The 18,467-nt window shown below is 44.0% G+C and overlaps 1 protein-coding gene across 1 annotated transcript in view; it reads left to right on the top strand.

The window, feature by feature from the left end:
• The window catches only part of LOC149347122 (sodium-coupled monocarboxylate transporter 2-like), a 68,122-nt gene that overhangs the window by 1,019 nt on the left and 48,636 nt on the right, over window positions 1–18,467 (top strand). The window contains exons 2-5 of the mRNA XM_089541494.1: window positions 4,304–4,567; window positions 10,202–10,267; window positions 13,839–13,890; window positions 16,736–16,803. Coding sequence (XP_089397620.1) covers window positions 4,304–4,567; window positions 10,202–10,267; window positions 13,839–13,890; window positions 16,736–16,803 — 450 coding nt within the window. The remainder of the gene's footprint in view (window positions 1–4,303; window positions 4,568–10,201; window positions 10,268–13,838; window positions 13,891–16,735; window positions 16,804–18,467) is intronic.

Here is an 18,467-nt window from a genome sequence, read left to right as displayed (position 1 = left end):
TGCCCCATGCTACTTTCTTTGTTTCCTAGAATGAAAAGACAGGTGAATGGAAAGCGTTTCGCAGATGTTGCTGAAGTGAAGAAAAAAACGACGGAGGGACTGTCAAGCATCACAACAGATGAATTTAAACAATGTTTTGAAAAAAGGAATGAAAGATTCGACAAGCGTATCATTGCAAGTGGGGAGTACTTTAAAGGAGATTGAAGGTCTGTGCTTAAAATGTGAACAAATAAGTTCACACAAAAATAAGTTCGGTTTCTTTTGGGTACCCCCCCGTATTATCACACAAGATTGAACAGAACCGGCCCACTAATCCACCATAATCCATTTTTTGATGTGGGCCTACATTAAAAACTTTGGGGGTCCTCAGCTTCCAAATTTGGCGCTCCCCTATGAGTGGCCTACAGGTGGTCACGTGATGATGACGCCATGACACTCTCAGTCGCATTCACAGATCGCAGGGAGCCCTCATACCACAACTGGCGTAGGGGTGCAGCCGTTAAGCGATGCGCCCCTGCCCCAGTTGGCGGCTGTTTCAAATACAGCCACCGGTTGAGCTTGTGAGACCCAGGTTGCTCATCCCGAGATCCCTTAAGCCTCATGCGCAGCACCACGGTGGACAGGTGGTAACTGCATTCAATTTATTTCAATTAATTTCATTGTCTCGTATGACTGTACGCAGGTTGTGGTGGTGTCCCAAGTTAATGTGACCTCTGTCGACCAGTCAGGGAATTTAGTGGAAAATTTCAACTTCGGTGGAGCTGTCTGGTCAGTATGGTCAGGTGACCTTAAGACGTCGCCAGGGAATGGACCAATCATGGAATTTCGTCAGAGAAACCGGAAACTGCATGACGACCACCTAAATGTTTTAGGCCGCCGCGGTGGCTCAGTGGCTATGGTGCTCGGCTGCTGGCCCGAAAGACGCGGGTTCGATCCCGGTCGCGGCGGCTGAATTTCTTTGGAGGAGAAATTCGAGGCCCGTGTACTGTGCGATGTCAGTGCACGTTAAAGAACCCCAGGTGGTCGAAATTTCCGGAGCCCTCCACTACGGCGTCTCTCATAGCCTTAGTCGCTTTGGGACGTTAAACCCCATAAACCAAACCAAACCTAAATGTTTTAGAACTTTGATCTGGGCTAGGTGGTGCATACTACCTGAGACAGGAAACAATAGCACCAGCAAAGACGAACACAACTCAAGAACGACAAGTGCTTGTCCGCGTCGTGCTTCCGTTGTGTTCGTCTTTGTAGGCGCTATTGTTTCCGGTCTCAAGTAAGCTAAACGCTATCGCAATAAAATAAGGCTTAGTCACTGGCCAATTCGAATAATGAAAGGCGTTTCGGAACCCATACTTGCTGCGTAGCGATGGGACCGCGATAACGCTGGTACCCCGGCGGATGATGTCCGGCGGTGATAGTGGAAGTGCTGGCTACAAAAACGCGGGTCATGATATAAACCCTTGTCACCTTCTGGGTGTTCACTTGGAGTGCGTGTCGTGACGTAACAATGCGGATTTCTTATGGCAGCTATAGGTGGTGTTTTATTTCGTGCGGCCACAACACACCACGAGGCCAGGGCGTAAACGTGGCGTCTATATTCCGTATTCGTTGCCTTGGTTGTGAAATTCTTAATCACTCGTGATAGTTTTTTTTCCTAACTACAAACCATGCAAACAAGGATGTATGCTGAGAGCTACAGTGATGTCCATTTCTTAAGCGGTAGGCTGCTGGGCAGCAGACAAATATTCCACAAAAAAAAAAGTGACATGTCTCATCTTTCACACCCTCCGTCCTTGTGTACAGCTGCTTTTCAAGACGATACCATAAATCGTTAATATATAAGTTATTGATATTTCCGCCAGCACGGTCTTTCCAGTAAAGAATTTGTCTCTTCATCTCCAACAGTCAGTTCATAGCCCAGAAAGCAAAAATGTCGGCTTCGCAGCCCCAATGGTCTAGCATGCAAAATGATTTTCCTTCCATGTACCGGGGGCCATGTTTTGCAATAACGTTTTCCCCAGTTCATTCCCCTTCCCCTCTGTCAGTTTGGTCAGCCCACCACGGCTCTCTCACACCAATATTGTGACAGACACTTTTTGGCGGGTGTCTGCCATGACGTCAAACGTGTTATGTACTAGTCAAGGAGGAGCAAATAATTTAACATAGAGCTTTTAGATTAGAATTCTGCTGCTGACGTCATCTTTTCTGTAATGCATGTACATGGGTGCTGCAGAATACATTGGGTCGACGCATGAGATTAAGGAGTTTGCAGGGATAAGGAGGCCACGGCTGGCGCAGGACAGGGTAATTGAAGACACGTCATCATAATCAGCCTTACTACGTCCACTGCAGAAAAAAAGGCCTCTCCGATACCTCTCCAATTAACCCTGTCCTATGCCAGTTGTGACCACATTATCGCCGCAAAACTTCATCTCATCCGCCCACCTAACTGAGTGCCACCCCCATCTATGCTTTCCTTCTCTTGGTATCCAGTCCGTTACGCTTAATGGCCAGCGGTTATCTTGCCTTCGCATGACATGCCCAGCCCAAGCCTATTTCCTCTTGATTTCAACTAGGAAGTCATTAACCCGCGTTTGTTCTCTCACCCACTCTTCCCTCTTCCTGTCCCTTAAGTTACGCCTGCCGCTTGCGTGATACCGTTGGCGGTGGCATTCACCGCGACGGTGTTGATGCCTCTGTTGTACGACCTGCGAGCTGCGTCTGTCTTTCAGGTAACTTAAGTGATGTTGACGTTGAAACCTTCATGAGCGGCAGGGAGCAGAGAAAAATACTGGCCAAACTAGGCCACGGCTAAGTTAAAGTATCCGGCTTGAATCGACCTCGACTTTCAATTAGTCAGTCAATCAATCAGTCTTTCGTTTCAGTTTCTACAAACAAACTTGGGATGGCGGGAAAAAACAGTGAATTATAGACGGGCCTCACCACCCTACAAGTCAGCAGTAGGCACAAGGCGAAAAACAACCACTGGACAAAAACGAGCACTAATCTGTGTGCACTTATACAAAATAATGTTGACATAAACAAGTGTACGCCTCGTAATTGAAAGCATTAAGTAACAACCAATTGTGAAATTATAACACAGAGTGTCGCAGCACATGCAAGCTCTCGAAGTCACTGCAGCATAGACTAAAAACTCTCCCGGATGGCAGACAAAGGCATGATATTTAATTGGTCACGAAACGGGGTATTCAAGAACTTTGGCAACATATAGCTTAACATGGAAAACCCATAGTTAGTTCGACACTTCGGTAATACAAAATTGCTCTGTACTCTGACGTACAGAGTTCTTCCTCTTTCTCACGTACGTATTTTTAAATCAAAATAAAACAAAGGTCTGATCGAAAGCTATTGCCTTAGCTAAGCTCTGGCTTAGCTTATTGTTAAATTCAAGCGAGAGTTGTTGGGCGTGAGGACATGACATGGCGCCGCCATCTTTGGGCCTGCGCCTGCCTTACGGCGTAAGGGGAATCGCTTGTACCGCTCTCTTGCTTTGCGCAGATATGGCAGAGGCCTTTGTCATGCAGCGGGCATAGTCAGGATGATGATGATGACATTGTGTACATAGATATTGACACGATACTGATATTTTCCTTAAAGAAGTATAAACACTATATATTCTTCTGCCTGTTGTATAAGTCACATGATGCATGAAAAAAACTGTGGTATAATCGCTGATTGGTCGTTTTGATTAGCTACAAGGTTAAAGCGAGCCTGCCTCGAGAGCCACGATCACAACGAGTGAAGACGCAGAGATCATATGTCGGTTTTCTCCATGCCTCACGTAACCCATAGTGACTTTTAACGTCATAACCATAATATGTAGTTATAGATTATGTATCGATTCTAGGTGAGTACCCCGTAGTGATCCATGCAAAGTAATGTCATGCAGAATAGAAAGAAAGAAAGAAAGAAAGAAAGAAGGGAAGAAAGAAAGAAAGGAAGAAAGGAAAAAAGAAAGAAAGAAAGAAAGAAAGAAAGAGAGAAGAAAGAAAGAAAGAAAGAGAGAAAGAAAGAAAGAAAGAAAGAAGGAAAGAAAGAAAGAAAGAAAGAAAGAAAGAAAGAAAGGAAGGAAGAAAGAAAGAAAGAAAGAAAGAAAGAAAGAAAGAAAGAAAGAAAGAAAGAAAGAAAGAAAGAAAGAAAGAAAGAAAGAAAGAAAGAAAGAAAGAAAGAAAGAAAGAAAGAAAGAAAGAAAGAAAGAACCACAAAGCATACTCGGTGTCCATGCTCGTTTAAATGAGCTTTCTGAAAGTGCTGAGCTACAGAAATGTCCCTCATGCTTGTTTAGGTGGCTGACGGCAGAGCGGACGGCAGGGACAGTGCCGTGGTGGACGCCTTCCTGGGTGGCCGCAGCCTTCCCGAGGTGGCGCTCACCATCTCCGTCTTGGGCTCCGTAGTGAACGGAGTGTCCGTGGTGGGCTTCCTGGGACACTTCTACGCATACGGCTTCCACACGTTCTGGGCGCTCGTGTGTACACCACTGGCGGTGGCATTCACGTCGACGGTGTTGGTGCCGCTGCTGTACGACCTGCGTGCTGCGTCTGTCTTTCAGGTAACTTAAGTGATTTGAACATTGAAACGTCCCGACTGGACAGCAAGCGGAGAAAAATACTGGCCAAGCTAGGCCGCAGCTTAGTAAAGATATCCGGCTAGAACCGACCTCCATTTTCAGCTAATCAGTCAATCAATCATTATTTTATTTCTGTTTGCACATACAGAATGGGGATGGCGAGAAAAAAAACAGTGAATTACACATTGCTGGCGGGCCTCACCACCCTACAAGTCAGCAGTAGGCACAAGGCGAAAACAATCACTGGACAAACACGAGTACTAATCTTTGTGCACTCATATAAAAAAAAATTCACAGAAATAAGTGCACGTCTCGTAATCAAAAGCAATAAGTAACAACCAAATGTGAAATTATAACACAGAGTGGCACAGTACGTCACTGCAGCATAGATTGCTTTATAAAGCTCTTCCGGATGGTAGACAAAGGCATCGTATTTACTTGGTCAGGGAACAAGGTAGTCAAGAACTTTGGCCCGATATAGCTTAACATGGAAAACCCGTAGTTAGTTCGACACTTCGATAATATAAATTTAATTTACTCTGTACTCTGACGTAGAGATTTCTCCCCGTTCTTCTTCCTCACTTACGTACTTGTAAATCAAAATAAAACAAAAGTCTGATAGAAAGCGATTGGTTTAGCTTACGGTTAAATTCAAGCAAGAGCTGCTGGGCGTGTGGACATCACGTGGCGCCATCTTTGGGCAGCGCCCGCGTTACGGCTGAAGGGGGATCACATTTATTTATTTATTTATTTCAGATACTGTCAATCCCATCGGGATTTTTACAGGATGGGCACATAGTAAAAGCGAATACAAATGGAATGGTATACATTAAAAACACTGTTGTTTGCAAGTAATTACATGAGTATGGGAAAAAAAACACAGATAAGAGAAAATAAAACACATAACGAAAGATTATATTTCACAGAAAAGGGTGCAATTTTATATATTGTAAGTAGTATGTTCATACAGATGCTGGTATATGCAGTGATACGAGTGGTCTGTTGTACTTGTATAATTATGATTTATTTATCTATTTAATTATCGCGCAACTGTTCTTCCACCAGAGTTAGAAATTTCTGCAAAGATGTATTAGTAGTGATAGAGGGGTTCAAACTATTCCATTCTTTTATGGCAAGCGGAAAAAATGAATATCTGAAACAGTCGGTTCGGAATGCGTACTCTCTAAGGGTTAATGGGTGCTTATGCCGGGATGGTCTCGATTCATCTACAGATATATATAACGAAGTATCTATGTTTAACGAGTTATGAACTAATTGGAACAATAATTTTAGTCGTGCTAGTCTGGCGCGTTTCTGTAAAGTAAGAATACATGCTTGATTTAGTAGTTGGGATGGTGAATCACTGGTCCTGTATTTGTTAAAGATAAATCTAATTGCCTTTCTCTGCACTCCTTCTAGTTTGTTAATGAGCTGTTGTGTGTAGGGAAACCAAATCGTGTTTCCATATTCGAGAACTGATCGTATAAATGTGTTATATGCTAACAGTTTGGTCTCCGGTGGCGCTTCTCGAAGCCGTCTTCTAAGGAAGAACAATCGTTTTAACGCAGATGATACTATACTGTTAATATGTGATTCCCATCTTAGATCATGTGAAATGATTAATCCAAGGTATTTGTGTTCGTGAACTCGGGTGAGCGGTATGTTATTGATGCTGTATACATATTCGGACCTTTGTTTTTTACGGGTTACACATAGGAAGGCGGTTTTTTTAATGTTCAGTTCCATTTGCCATTTGTGACACCATATTACCACTTCATGAAGGGCGCTGTTTAAATCATCGTGGTCATTTACAGAGTTAATTTCGTTGTAAAGGATGCAGTCATCGGCAAAAAGTTTAATTTTAACTTTTATGTTAGAGGGCAGATCATTAATGAAGATAAGAAATAAAAGTGGAGCAAGGACGCACCCTTGGGGTACTCCCGACGTAACGAGCGCAGAAGAAGAAATTTCATTGTTAACTACAACATACTGAGATCGGTTAGTTAAGTAGTCCTCGATCCAGTTGATAATAGGGCCGTTACCTAAAGTTGATCTAAGTTTGCTAATTAGTTTTTTATGGCTTACTCTGTCAAACGCCTTAGAGAAATCAAGTGCAATCAAGTCAACTTGCTTTTGGTTATCAATGCTCTGGAACTAATCATGTGTTAGTTCGAGTAATTGGGTGATAGTTGAAAGTCCCCTTCGAAATCCATGTTGAACAGGCGATAAAATGTTTTCTTGCTCAACATAACTGGTGATATGCTTTAGTATAATGTGTTCCAATAATTTTCCTACCCGTGCACGTTAGTGATATTGGTCTGTAATTTGAAACGTCATCTTTGCATCCTGTTTTGTGTATAGGAATAACTTTCGCTATTTTCCATTCAGTAGCTAGACTACAGGTTGATAAAGATTTATTGAACATTAAATGTAAATATTTCGCGTTGACTTCGGCATATCTTTGCAAAAAAGTGTTTGGAATATTATCAGGACCATTTGCTTTTTTTGTATCTATTGTTAATAGTAGGTTGAGCACGCCTGTCTCAGTTATTGTTGGCATGTCTAGCGGTGTTTGATTGCGGTGAATACTCTCCGGTGTGCGGCCATCGTCATCTGTGAACACAGACTGGAAGTATGTATTTAAGGAATTTGCAAAGTTTTGATGTATAGCGTATCGCTCTCCTGCTTTGCAGTGCGTCTCAGGCCGTTTACTTTTCGCATTTGTGGCTTTGCGGCGCTGTTTACAGCCCGTCTGGGGCATTAAATCAAATCTTTTGGCAAAAAAAGCGCCGACAGTGAGATAACGACCTGTCGTAAAATAACTCTGTTAGCTTTACTCGGCGATAAAACGGTGCAGGGACCAACATTTCCCAACAGTCTGCCAGCGCATGGGTTGCCGCCGTTATGGACAACACTGAAGCGATGGCCAGGTCACCAAACCCGAGTGAAAAGGCTTCTCCCATGTCTCTTCAATTAGCCCTGTCATTTGCCATCTGCGGCCACCGTATCCCCGCAAACTTCTTAATCTCATCCGCCCACCTGACTTTCTGCCACCCCCTGCTATGCTTGCCTTCTCTTGGAATCGAATCCGTCGCCCTTGGGAATCAGCGGTTATCTTGCCAAATAACGTTAAACGTCCGAGATTTAATCATCGCTGCTGCCTAGTGTCTGAGTAGAAGCCGAGGTGCTGTCGGAAACAATAAAAAAAATTAAGGGGGCACTTTGTTGGCCTAAAGTGCGGTGAGGCGAAAGCCTTTAGTGCGGTGTTGCTGCTTGTGTCACTGACGTGTAGTTAATATGTTAATCAAGTACACAATTGTTGGTGAATCTTGAATGCTGGAGACACCGGAGGGCGTTTGGGAGGCATCCGTCTGATTCGACGCCTTTCTGCAAACACTCTTCAGCGTCCTAGACAAGGATAACTACGTATGCGTTGGCAGGAAGTAGCGTAGCCATTACCACTCTCGGCTGTGGAACGGAAGGATGGTGGTTCGAATCCCGTCGTGCAAAAAAAGATTTTTTTCCTGGTCTGACTAGAAAAAGCGTGACACCTCTGCTGACAACCTTCTGCCGACAAGGATGAAGCATTAAAGGCTTTCGCCTTAAATGTAACTGACCCCCTTCCAAGTTCCTAATCGTGCCGCACTGCATGCAGACGCCAACTGACAATGCACTCCTGGTGTCGAGACCGGAGACACCAGGAGTGCATTGTCAGTTGGCGCCTGCATGCAGTGCGGCACGATTAGGAACCTGGAAGGGGGGTCAGTTACTTTTGTTTCCGATTCTACATGGGAGGGTGCCTTCCCGGCGCCGGCTACATTAGAAAGCGCAATACATAACTAAAATGATGTCAGAGGACCGTGACCTCGCTGCGTCACTGGGTACAGTGAAGCCGCCAGTTACATGCGTTCACCATGGCCTATCGTGAATGGCCAGAGCGGCGGTCATTCACAGCGCAGTTGCACGAGCCAGTTAGCATGAAACGTATTGTGTGGTTTGTGTTTACTGATTTACTAAACGCGACGCGTGAAGCCAGCTGGTTGTTTGTTGTTGTTGTTTGTTGTTGTCGTTGTTCTCAAGTTAAAAATTGCCCATACTCATTGGCCAAGACACGCACGGTGAGTTCCAGATGCCCAAAACTCTTTTGTTGCTTGCTCCATCCGAGCAAGAGCCTTCTTCTTCTTCTTCTTCACCATATGAAAATGAGCAAGAGCCTCCGTCTGCGTTGTCTTCTTTCCCTTCGTCTAAATCGGCCGCTGTCTTCTTCACGCGGGTCACAGCGTGCATTCCCCTGCAGACCGGAGTAGCATGCCAGGCTCTTTACCAGGAAGACCTCTCCTTTATTCATCAAAGTCTCTCTCTCTCTCTCCCCTGCAGAAGCGCGTGGTTTAAATGTGACGCTTCCGAAGACAGCCGCTCCTAATAAACATCACGAACAACCACGCATGTTATCCAGAATCCTTCCAAAAATTCAAAGTGTCTCGTCAACGTGCTCTACTTAAACTTTAAATGTGAAAAGGGGGTTGCAAGCATGTGTACGGTTTCTTCTAAATGTACCTGTAGCTTATTAACTACTTGATCCATTTATTTCACACTTGACTGGAATGTGCTATTCTTGTTGAGGTGTCACAAACTGCACATTTCTTCCTTACGCAAATGACCGTACAGTGTATGGCGGATGACTCTACGAGTGTAATATACGAAGGAACCACACCAGGCTAAACCACACTGTCTTATAATACTCGACCTAAAATCGAAATAGCTCTGAGTGTTCTTCAAAACACTTCCCATCATAATCGATCTCGCAGGCCGACAGGAGATCGCGCTTCTTGGCATTTGTTCGGGCTATATAAGTGCACCGGGTTAAACACATTTCCATATTTTGTGATGTGTGCAAGCGGCGCCTGTAAAAAGCCGCTAATCCGTGCTTGAAATCCTAACATTAAGCGCTTATGCTCACTACGTGCGTTGTAGCATCCTTGGGTAAAAATTTCGCCTCTTCACGTAGCCAGAAGAATGAGTTCTGCAAAATGCACAAGCGCATTCTCCGCCAGACATGAATGCCTGTCGCCCATCACACTCTGCGCGAGCCTTCTTCGGGAATGTGCGGATCATTTCAGCTCGGATATGCGTTAACCGTCCAGCTTTAACGTTTGCTTAAACCAGTTCAAGAAAATTCGAAGCGTTCTAGAGGTACCACAGATGTAAAATGCTAGTTGATGACGCAGGCATTGCTGTATTACAAGTTTTCAGATTGCACGCAAAGAATCATAGAAAGATAAATTTTTACACGGATGCTCACCGCTTCCCCTCTCCCCGATTTATTATCGTTTTATTTATTTACAAGAATACCTGCTGCACCACAATTTCATTATTGCAGGGAAAACATTACCCATTACAGACTGCTCGGATCGAGCTAACTTTAACATAATGGTGCGGCAAAAACAAGCATGCGAATAAAATAAACGTACAAACAGCACTGAAGCTGCAGCATGACAGCAAGGAAAGCATTGGCGTCAGTATGAAAAATTGGCGTGCGGATGTAGCGACACGCCATATAGCTTCTCACCACGATCATCGTTTCATTTCCTCTTTTTTTTTGCACATGATCTCAAGTACCTGCGGCTGCGTTTCGACAACAAGGTCGGCATCACCGCCTGCGTCGTCTACTTCGTGCTCAGTGTGAGTAAAGAACCCAACGTATATACGGCGCTGACGCATGCACCTCGATTCCGTGCAAGTTTATGATGTCAAAGCAGAAGCTCGGGCGAGTTGGTAAAACATTCTAAAGTAAGGTAAGCCAGCCCTAAACTCCCGCGTGTTGTGCGCGTTGTGTGTCGTTTTCTTCCTTCGTCCCGTGTTTTGCGCTGGTTTACCTTACTTTAGAAGTTTATGATCCTTTCACTAAGTGGCAGAAGTTACTTTGAGGAGGATTCGGATTTTTTAATATGTCGGTAAAGTATGTAGGTAAATTGTGCAGGTAAAAAACAACAGCTATTTCTTTAGAGCCAGTTAGCAAAATGCAGCCAACAGCAATACATGAGAGCCACGACAGTTTCACCAAAATGCAGTCTTAAATGAACACTTCTAAGGCTTTCGCGAGCTACTGAGTACTGCGAATTTGTTGCAAACAGCTGCCAAAATAAATTAATAACTACTGCACAGAAATATTTCTCTAACTCTCTGAATATTCTCTTATTATATGCGGGCTCACACTGAGTTTCTCAATGACCAGTCTACAGAATGGTACCAGCTGACGATAGTGGCTGTCCAGAACTCCAATGTATGTTACCGTGTGAGTATGGATAATCAGGAAGAAATTGTGACCAATCATTGCTTCAAAATATGCTTCAAAGATGCGAACCATGAACTGATATAGATTTACGGAGTTTTAATGGTCCATGGTTTAAACGGTTTTAGCGCACTGAGGAAACACCATCGGTTATGGCTTGCGCTATAGTATAGGGCTCCGAAGCGGAACACTGTTTCCACTAAGGCACTCTGGCAGGTCCCTGGATTTCTGCCTCTGCCTTGTGCGGATGCTGCGTGTTTGCCAATAAAGATTTCTACGTGCTCATCTCTCCCGTAGAGCAAACACTATTTTTCATAGCGAGGAATCTAGTCCTCCCCTATATACCACCACAAGTCCGCCACATGAACAGCACTTGCCGACAGCAAATACACGTGTGTCATATGTTGCCATGTGTGACATGTCCATTCCTTGAACGATTCCTCAAGCACATCATTTGCTCTATACAAAGTTTGAACAGTATCAAGTGGTCTTTAAATATGTCAGAGCAGCAGACTTGGGCGGCAGTGCGTAGACACGTCGTAGACGTACTCTGATTTTAGGCACCACAAAGAACAGCACGGACACGTTCAATCCACGTACTGCATTCAACTTTCTCCTGCCTTCTATTTCGATCTCTTTAACGTCTCTTTATTAGCGCTACCATCCTCTTCAATTATATTTTTTCTCCACCCGCTTTCAGTAAGTTGGAAGAAAATTAATACCGTTACCTGTAATCGCGCAGGAAAAAAATATAGGGGCAGTAACCCAGACACAGCTGTGGGAGTAAAACAATCGCAAATTTCCACGATGAACAGCCGGTAACAGGTTTGCAAATCAGTGACTCCCCGGCCTACGCACGTCATAAAAAAAGCTGAAATTTTCTCACAGCTGTAACCTCAGTGCAGTTTTTTTTTTTGTCTCACATATTTCAGCGTGCTTCTGGAATACGTCCGGGACAATTCAGCAAGCAGCTAGTGTAATACGTGGCCCGCTCAATAAGTCGTGCCTGTAAGCGTTAACGGTTCTCTACAGCTAGCAGTTTTCTCGATTTTTCATCCGCCCGTATGCGGGAGGCTGTTTCTATCGGCTAAAGTTACCGCCAGCCAGGTGACATACACCACATGGTTGGCACGGCGATTCGTAGCGGCACGTGGAAGCACGTGGCGATGGTGGCGATTCCGACGATGTCGATGAGGGCGAACAAAGCTACAGAAAGAAAGCAGTTTCACATCGTTAAGAGAAAGTTTCGTTCTGAGCTCGAAATAAAGAGATAAAAGAAACGACTCGAATGTATTCAGAGCATGGCGTCAACAAAACGGCATTTTAAACTATCAAGTGGAATCTCCCCAGAATTACACATAAAACGCCACGATCCGGACAAAGGTTTCTGTGGCTTCAGGCCGTGTAATCTTGAAAAAAAAAAATTATATTGAGTATACTGTAGCCAGGAACTCACGCATCGGACTGCACTGCACATATATGATTTAGGGAGCGGTAGGTTAAGAAAAGTAACACGTGTATTCGGGCGATCCGAAGGCTCGGAAAACCTTGAGACTGCCGAGTATCGTCGCCTGCTAAACGGGAAATGTGAGGTCAGTTTTATTATGTGAGGACGTTTTTTTCTTGTATTTATGAACGTGAAATTGTTATATGGCTCTTCAAAATACCTGCACCTTCACTTTTGCATTATCATATGCGGTGTTACTTACATACACCAAGAAAAATAAATGGGCTATCAAAGCCATGAGATCACTTACACGGTAAACGATGCATGTGACTGTTATTGCGAAATTAAACGGCGAATACGAAGAACACATATTGCATAAAAATCACAACGCATACAACCACAAGGAAACTGTTACAAGTGGACGAGTGACACAACAAAATTATGATCTGAGACAGATTCGTGTGATAATCTTCATAACGGATCAAACCCTGGGCTCAGACACTCCAGCATACGAGAGCAAGTGCCATTCTGTAGTTGTACGTGGGAAGAATGAAGACGTAAACACATTAGTATTTCAATAGAAAAAAAAAAGCCTGTGCTGTAAGCAAAATGCGGTGACGCTGCTATAGTTTGCGGGGCAAACTGGGGGTAAAGGCTGGGTCACTCCTAATAAGAATGCATGTCAACAAAAGTTTTCAAAGTGGTTTTTTGACTGCACAGTGGACCTCTGAAGTCGTCATGTCATGAATAGTCGAGTACATCCTAGAATTTGCAAGTAAAGCTGGGGGTACTCTCTGTACCTCATCTTCTAATACATCGGTTCGCTTTCGTTTGTTTATCATGTCGCTGACAACTGCTTTTCATGTAGAGCCGTCAATGCTGTTAATATTTAAGGACTCTAGCGCTCGCGCGGTAGAATGTCGAACTGCACGAGAAGCGTACGCGATTCGGAGAACCGTCCAGCGGATAGAGAGCCTTTTGGGGGCAAATCGGGCTTCACAAGTGGTGTTCTAAAAAGATGGCTCCGAAATGACGCGGCATACTTTGCCACAATTTTCTTCAAACTACACGCCAACTGTTAACAAACAGCCGCCTCCATGGGTATCTGTGTGAAACAAGAAAAATGTTTCCGAAAGTTTTGCTTACATCTGTGGTTATAGGTCGCGCTCCAACCCTGTACACCCACGGATAGTTAGTGCCCCGCGCAGGTATCGCGGTGTTTAAAAATACACCACCTTGAAATGGCGTTTCTTCCTTTTAAATTCTGTTCTAGGATGTACTAGGGTTTTCTTCGCGAAGGGTGCTCCGTGAAATTAGAAAAAAGCTTCGTAAGCATTTGCTATTGGCCGTAACCCCTGCTTTTACCCACAGCCGGCGCCGGTGACTGCGAGCGCCCCCTACGTTTGCAAGTCCGGTGCTGTTTCGTGCGGTAAATGATTGTTGTGTGTGAAGGAAGCCCTATAGTTTTCAAAGCTTCCAAAGGGCCTTCACTTGTGCGTTGCTTTGAAACGCAGCAAACACTGGGTGCGGTGGGCATCTACAGCGCTGCCATTGGAATTTCAACAAGTACGTACTCCAGCGCATTCGTTTTCTCCTCTTAGACCCCAATCCGCTGCGGTGGCTCCAGTGTTACGGCGTTCGGCTGCTGACCCGAAAGACGCGGGTTCGATCCCGGCCGTAGCGGTTGAATTTCTTTGGGGGAGAAATTCTAGAGGTCTGTGTACTGTGCGATGTCAGTGCACAGTAAAGAACCCCAGGCAGTCGAAATTTCCGGAGCCCTTCACTACGGCGCCCCTCATAGCCTGAGTCGCTTTGGGGCGCTAAACTCCCATAAAACCATTCTCTTAGACCCAAAAAAAAAAATTAACCAAAGCGGTTTGGTGAAAAACCAAATCAGCGCCTGTCAAAGGACATAAAAAGTACACGACTAACACAATCGCGAAGCTTCCATTCTCCGTTCTGTGCTCAACGATGTTTTTCTTTTACAGTTAATTACCGAGAATACTTAACCGCTAAACTCGTTAGAGCATATGGTAGTAAATAAGGCATCGATTATGTTCGGCAAAGCAAATGGCTAAACGACAAAAAAGTAGAAAGAGGTCCGGATTAATTACGTGTAGAACAAGGCAAGTAACACAACGGTGGCTGGCTGAAGACATTCCTGGTGCACGCAAACAATACGTAGCCTTATTGTGGTTTGCTTTGGTTTGGTTTGGTTTGGTTTGGTTTGGTTTGGTTTGGTTTGGTTTGGTTTGGTTTGGTTTTTGGGGTTTAGCGTCCCAAAGCGAATTGGGCTATGAGAGACGCCGTAGTGGGAGACTCCAGAAGTTTTGACCGCTTGGGTTCTTTAACGCGCATTGACTGCACGAGCGGGCTTCAAGAAATACATTTCAGAAGCAACTTTGATCATGTTTTGCAGGGCGATCCAGAATTGCTTTTAAATTGAGCAGAACAAACCAAAAGCTCAAAATAACGTTAAACACTTTTCTTCCCTGTGTTAGCATATGTGGTGTGTGCCAAAACGAAAGCACTGCTCAGAAAGTAGCTTTTTGTGTTCCATTCATTCATTGCCGAAACAGTAACACAGACGGGTTGCAAGCTTAAAACGAAGTTGAAAATGTGTCATTGTGTATAAAGGCCCCATTGCCTGAATCCTTGCCGTACGGAAATGAAAAGCCAAACGGAATTTACTGTTCAAATCTGAGCTTGGGCTAGTTCGTTCATTTATAAAAATTACAGTCCAGCGCAAAAAGACGGCACAGGACACAGCACAAACTCAGAACACAGGACAACGCCCATCCTGTGTTCTGTGTTTCTGCTATGTCCTGTGCCGCCTTTTTGCGCTGGACTCTAATGCTTCAAAAGAGTTAACTGGTTTAGTTTTCTTTTTTTTTTACTTACCTCAGAAATTTGGCACTATTTTCATTACGAAGAAGCCACGGGACATAACTATAGATTTTTTTCTGTATTCCTGTCTTACAAATAAGAAATATATATTGTCCACCTGTGCGCATTCTTCGTAATCTATAACGACGACCGTTAAAACATGACTACCCCAATTCTGAGGTCCTTAAAAGGTAATAAAGTGAACTGACCTGAAGTACTAATCGATCACCTTATTTGTATGTGATAACAAAAGAGAAGGCATGCTGAGGTGAACAACGACGTAAACGACGTGGCAAGCGCTTGTTAGTAATCTAATTGTTTAGAAACGCAAGATCTCCGTGACAGAGTTCCCTTTGCATGCAAAGTAATTTATTCCCCGACACCACAGGGTGCATTTGTGTCAATGTTGTTCAGTTTTTCAAAATCAAGCACCACGTCCAACAACCTTGGGCAAAAGTTTTGAATATTGAAAAACTGTAAGGTACTGATGTGAACATAAAGATAAAGATAAACTTTATTTTCCATCAAAAAAGATGGGGGAGACGGGGCTAAAAGCTGCAACCGTGGCTTGACTGGTCCTCCCCCCCTACATGAAAACGACAGGGGGCACTTGACAGCAAAACACTAAACAAGAAAAAGCATATCAGAAGAACAGTCGTTTTGACGCGGCAGAATGTACAAATGCCTAAGGTAACAATATATGGCAACAAAACATGATACTAAACAAATCTAAGGAAAGTAAATTTACGCCATTATAAACAATGATGACTCGACTCACTATTCGATATAGCAGTGCACTTGCATTTGAACATGGTTACCGAAAAAGGAATACATCAGATTTCAGTATTGACAACACATCTGTTTATGAATTGTACAATGTTAACTGCGGTTACATACAGTTTGCGATTTATTGAAGAAAAATATTCTTAGGCTGCCTAGAATTCAGCGCTAAAATGTCTACATCTTTAAGCAAACACGAGTTTAAGACCAAAGGAATGCGGTGTTTTAGGGTTTGTGCAGCGTAATTTGTTCTGCAGGAACCAACTTTCTAGTTTTCTGGTTTTCTTGTGAAGTTACCTGACGAACTCTTAACGGCTAGTTCTGCTAATTTTTTAGGATCTTGTTATTTTGCCTCCTTTCTCGAATTAATGCAGACATAGGTTGTAATTATACATATCTTTAATGTGTAATCTTTATATTGAAGATAATGGTCCATTCTTGCGATATGTAGCAAAATGTTTCTTTTATTCCGCCACCATCGCTCGCATCGAGCCGTTAAGACTGCTATTGAAAACTAATGGCGAACTCTTTTGATTGTAGCAAAAACCTTAATAGCAAGCAAAAATAACAGCATGCCTACGGATATATCTGCTGATATCTTGAATGTTATTGTGAAATCTTTCAATGCATGAAAAGAAAAACTGCGTTCATAAACCCTTTTCCTTTCAAAAATGCTTTTGTCCAGCATTGTTGAGTATGCTTCACCGAACTTTCCTGCATCTCTAATTTTTTGCTGCTTTTACAGTGTTTCCGGTGCCTCTGGTGTACTCAGACATTGCCATCGGCTTGGCGGGAACATTATACACAGCCATGGTAACTAATATTGTGCACTTGTTTTAAGGATTGGGCTTCCGTTGAAACATTTGAAATACTCTGAGAACTTTCTGTTGCTCTTATTTCTGCATATTACGTGCAATAAAATCAGTACATGTAAAAGAGATTACAAGAGAAAACATGAACTGATAAAGCGTGCAGAGTTCAGCATCCTCTCAGTGAATGTAGCGAATCGCTAGAAACAGCGCGATAATACATACAATACATTTGCGAAGGCAAAATATAAAAGCTTGTAATGAGGGAGCAATTACTCATTGACATCCACCCAAACGCAGCCAAACGGCTACAAAGGAAAGCTATACAGCTTTCTCAGAAACATCGTAGTTATAGAAAAATTTGTCCTGGTCCGGTTTCGAACTCGGGGCCACCGCTTCACCGGAGTAGTCGCTCTACCAGTTGAGCTAACCGGGACGGCAAGCTTATGGTAGGGCGAGAGTGAATTGATCAATAACTCGAAATGGGAACAGTGTTGGCTGCGCTTGGGTGGATGTCAATGAGTAATTGCTCCCTTATTACAAATCTACTCCACCTTGGGGGATTCCTCTAAACATTTGACCAATATAAAAGCTTCTATGTACTTGCTGTCACTAAACAACTCATGCTGACGCGGTCTTGCCAGCAACCTAATTTCACGCGTCTCTAGGCAAGCGGAATTCTGTCAATTACTTCGCGTAGCTAAAAACAAATACAATTTATCCTAGCCATATTCGACATCAAGACCAGAGTGTGGCGTTGCTGAAAGCGCAGTCCTGGAGTCTCGTGATTCGCCCTCGTACTACACCAGGTTAAACAATCTTGTTCAGGTGTTAACACCTGAACAGCAATGGTTCAGCTAAAGTCCTCATTGTCCCATCGACGATTGTTATATCGCTTTTCTAGGTTCGAGGAGCTTCCGTAATTGCTGGTGAGCCCTTGCTTTTTCCATGCGTATTACTTCCATGCGCGGCTGTCGGTTAGAAGAGTTATCCAAACGGCTGTTTGGATAACTTGGAGGGAGGGAGGGAGGGAGGGAGGGAGGGAGGGAGGGAGGGAGGGAGGGAGGGAGGGAGGGTGGGAGGGAGTGCGGCAGGCCCGCGTGTCTTAGAGCGCTCTTTGGGGCTGGCATCTGTGCGAGTCGCGAGTAGGGCTTTCGGCATAACTCAGGAGGGCGACAGCGTGCAGATCCTTATGTAGGGTTCCTAGCTATTGTACGCATTCCCGCTGATACGGATCTCAGGAAAACCGCAAAACCTGAAGGTTCAAAGCTCTAACAAAGCTGGGGTGAAAAAAAAAATTGCGAGGACAATTTGGCAACTAAAGTGTTGAGAGGCGAAAGCCGAGGACACTATGCCGTGAGGACTTCCGGTGGATGTGACGTCACACCGTTCCCGTGGCTATATCGATACCCAAAATATACATCTTTCGGGGATCTTAAGTGTTAATTGCGCTTAATTGCACAGTTTTCCATCTAATTTGACACAAATCCGTCGTTTTTCCGACCATTCTGTGACAATTTTCACGACGCCGTGACGACTTCCGGTCGATGTGACGTCACATTGTTCCCTTGGCTATATCGACGTCTGCGTTATTTCTACGCAATTTTGACATTCCTGACTATAATTAATTAACCAATTACTCTACAATCATCAAACGTGGCTTCTAGG

Source organism: Amblyomma mixtum, chromosome 4 (assembly GCF_055824585.1).
Source record: "Amblyomma mixtum isolate Tamu chromosome 4, ASM5582458v1, whole genome shotgun sequence".
In the NCBI taxonomy this organism is placed as follows: Eukaryota; Metazoa; Arthropoda; class Arachnida; order Ixodida; family Ixodidae; genus Amblyomma; species Amblyomma mixtum.
This window is presented reverse-complemented; position numbering and strand designations above follow the sequence as displayed.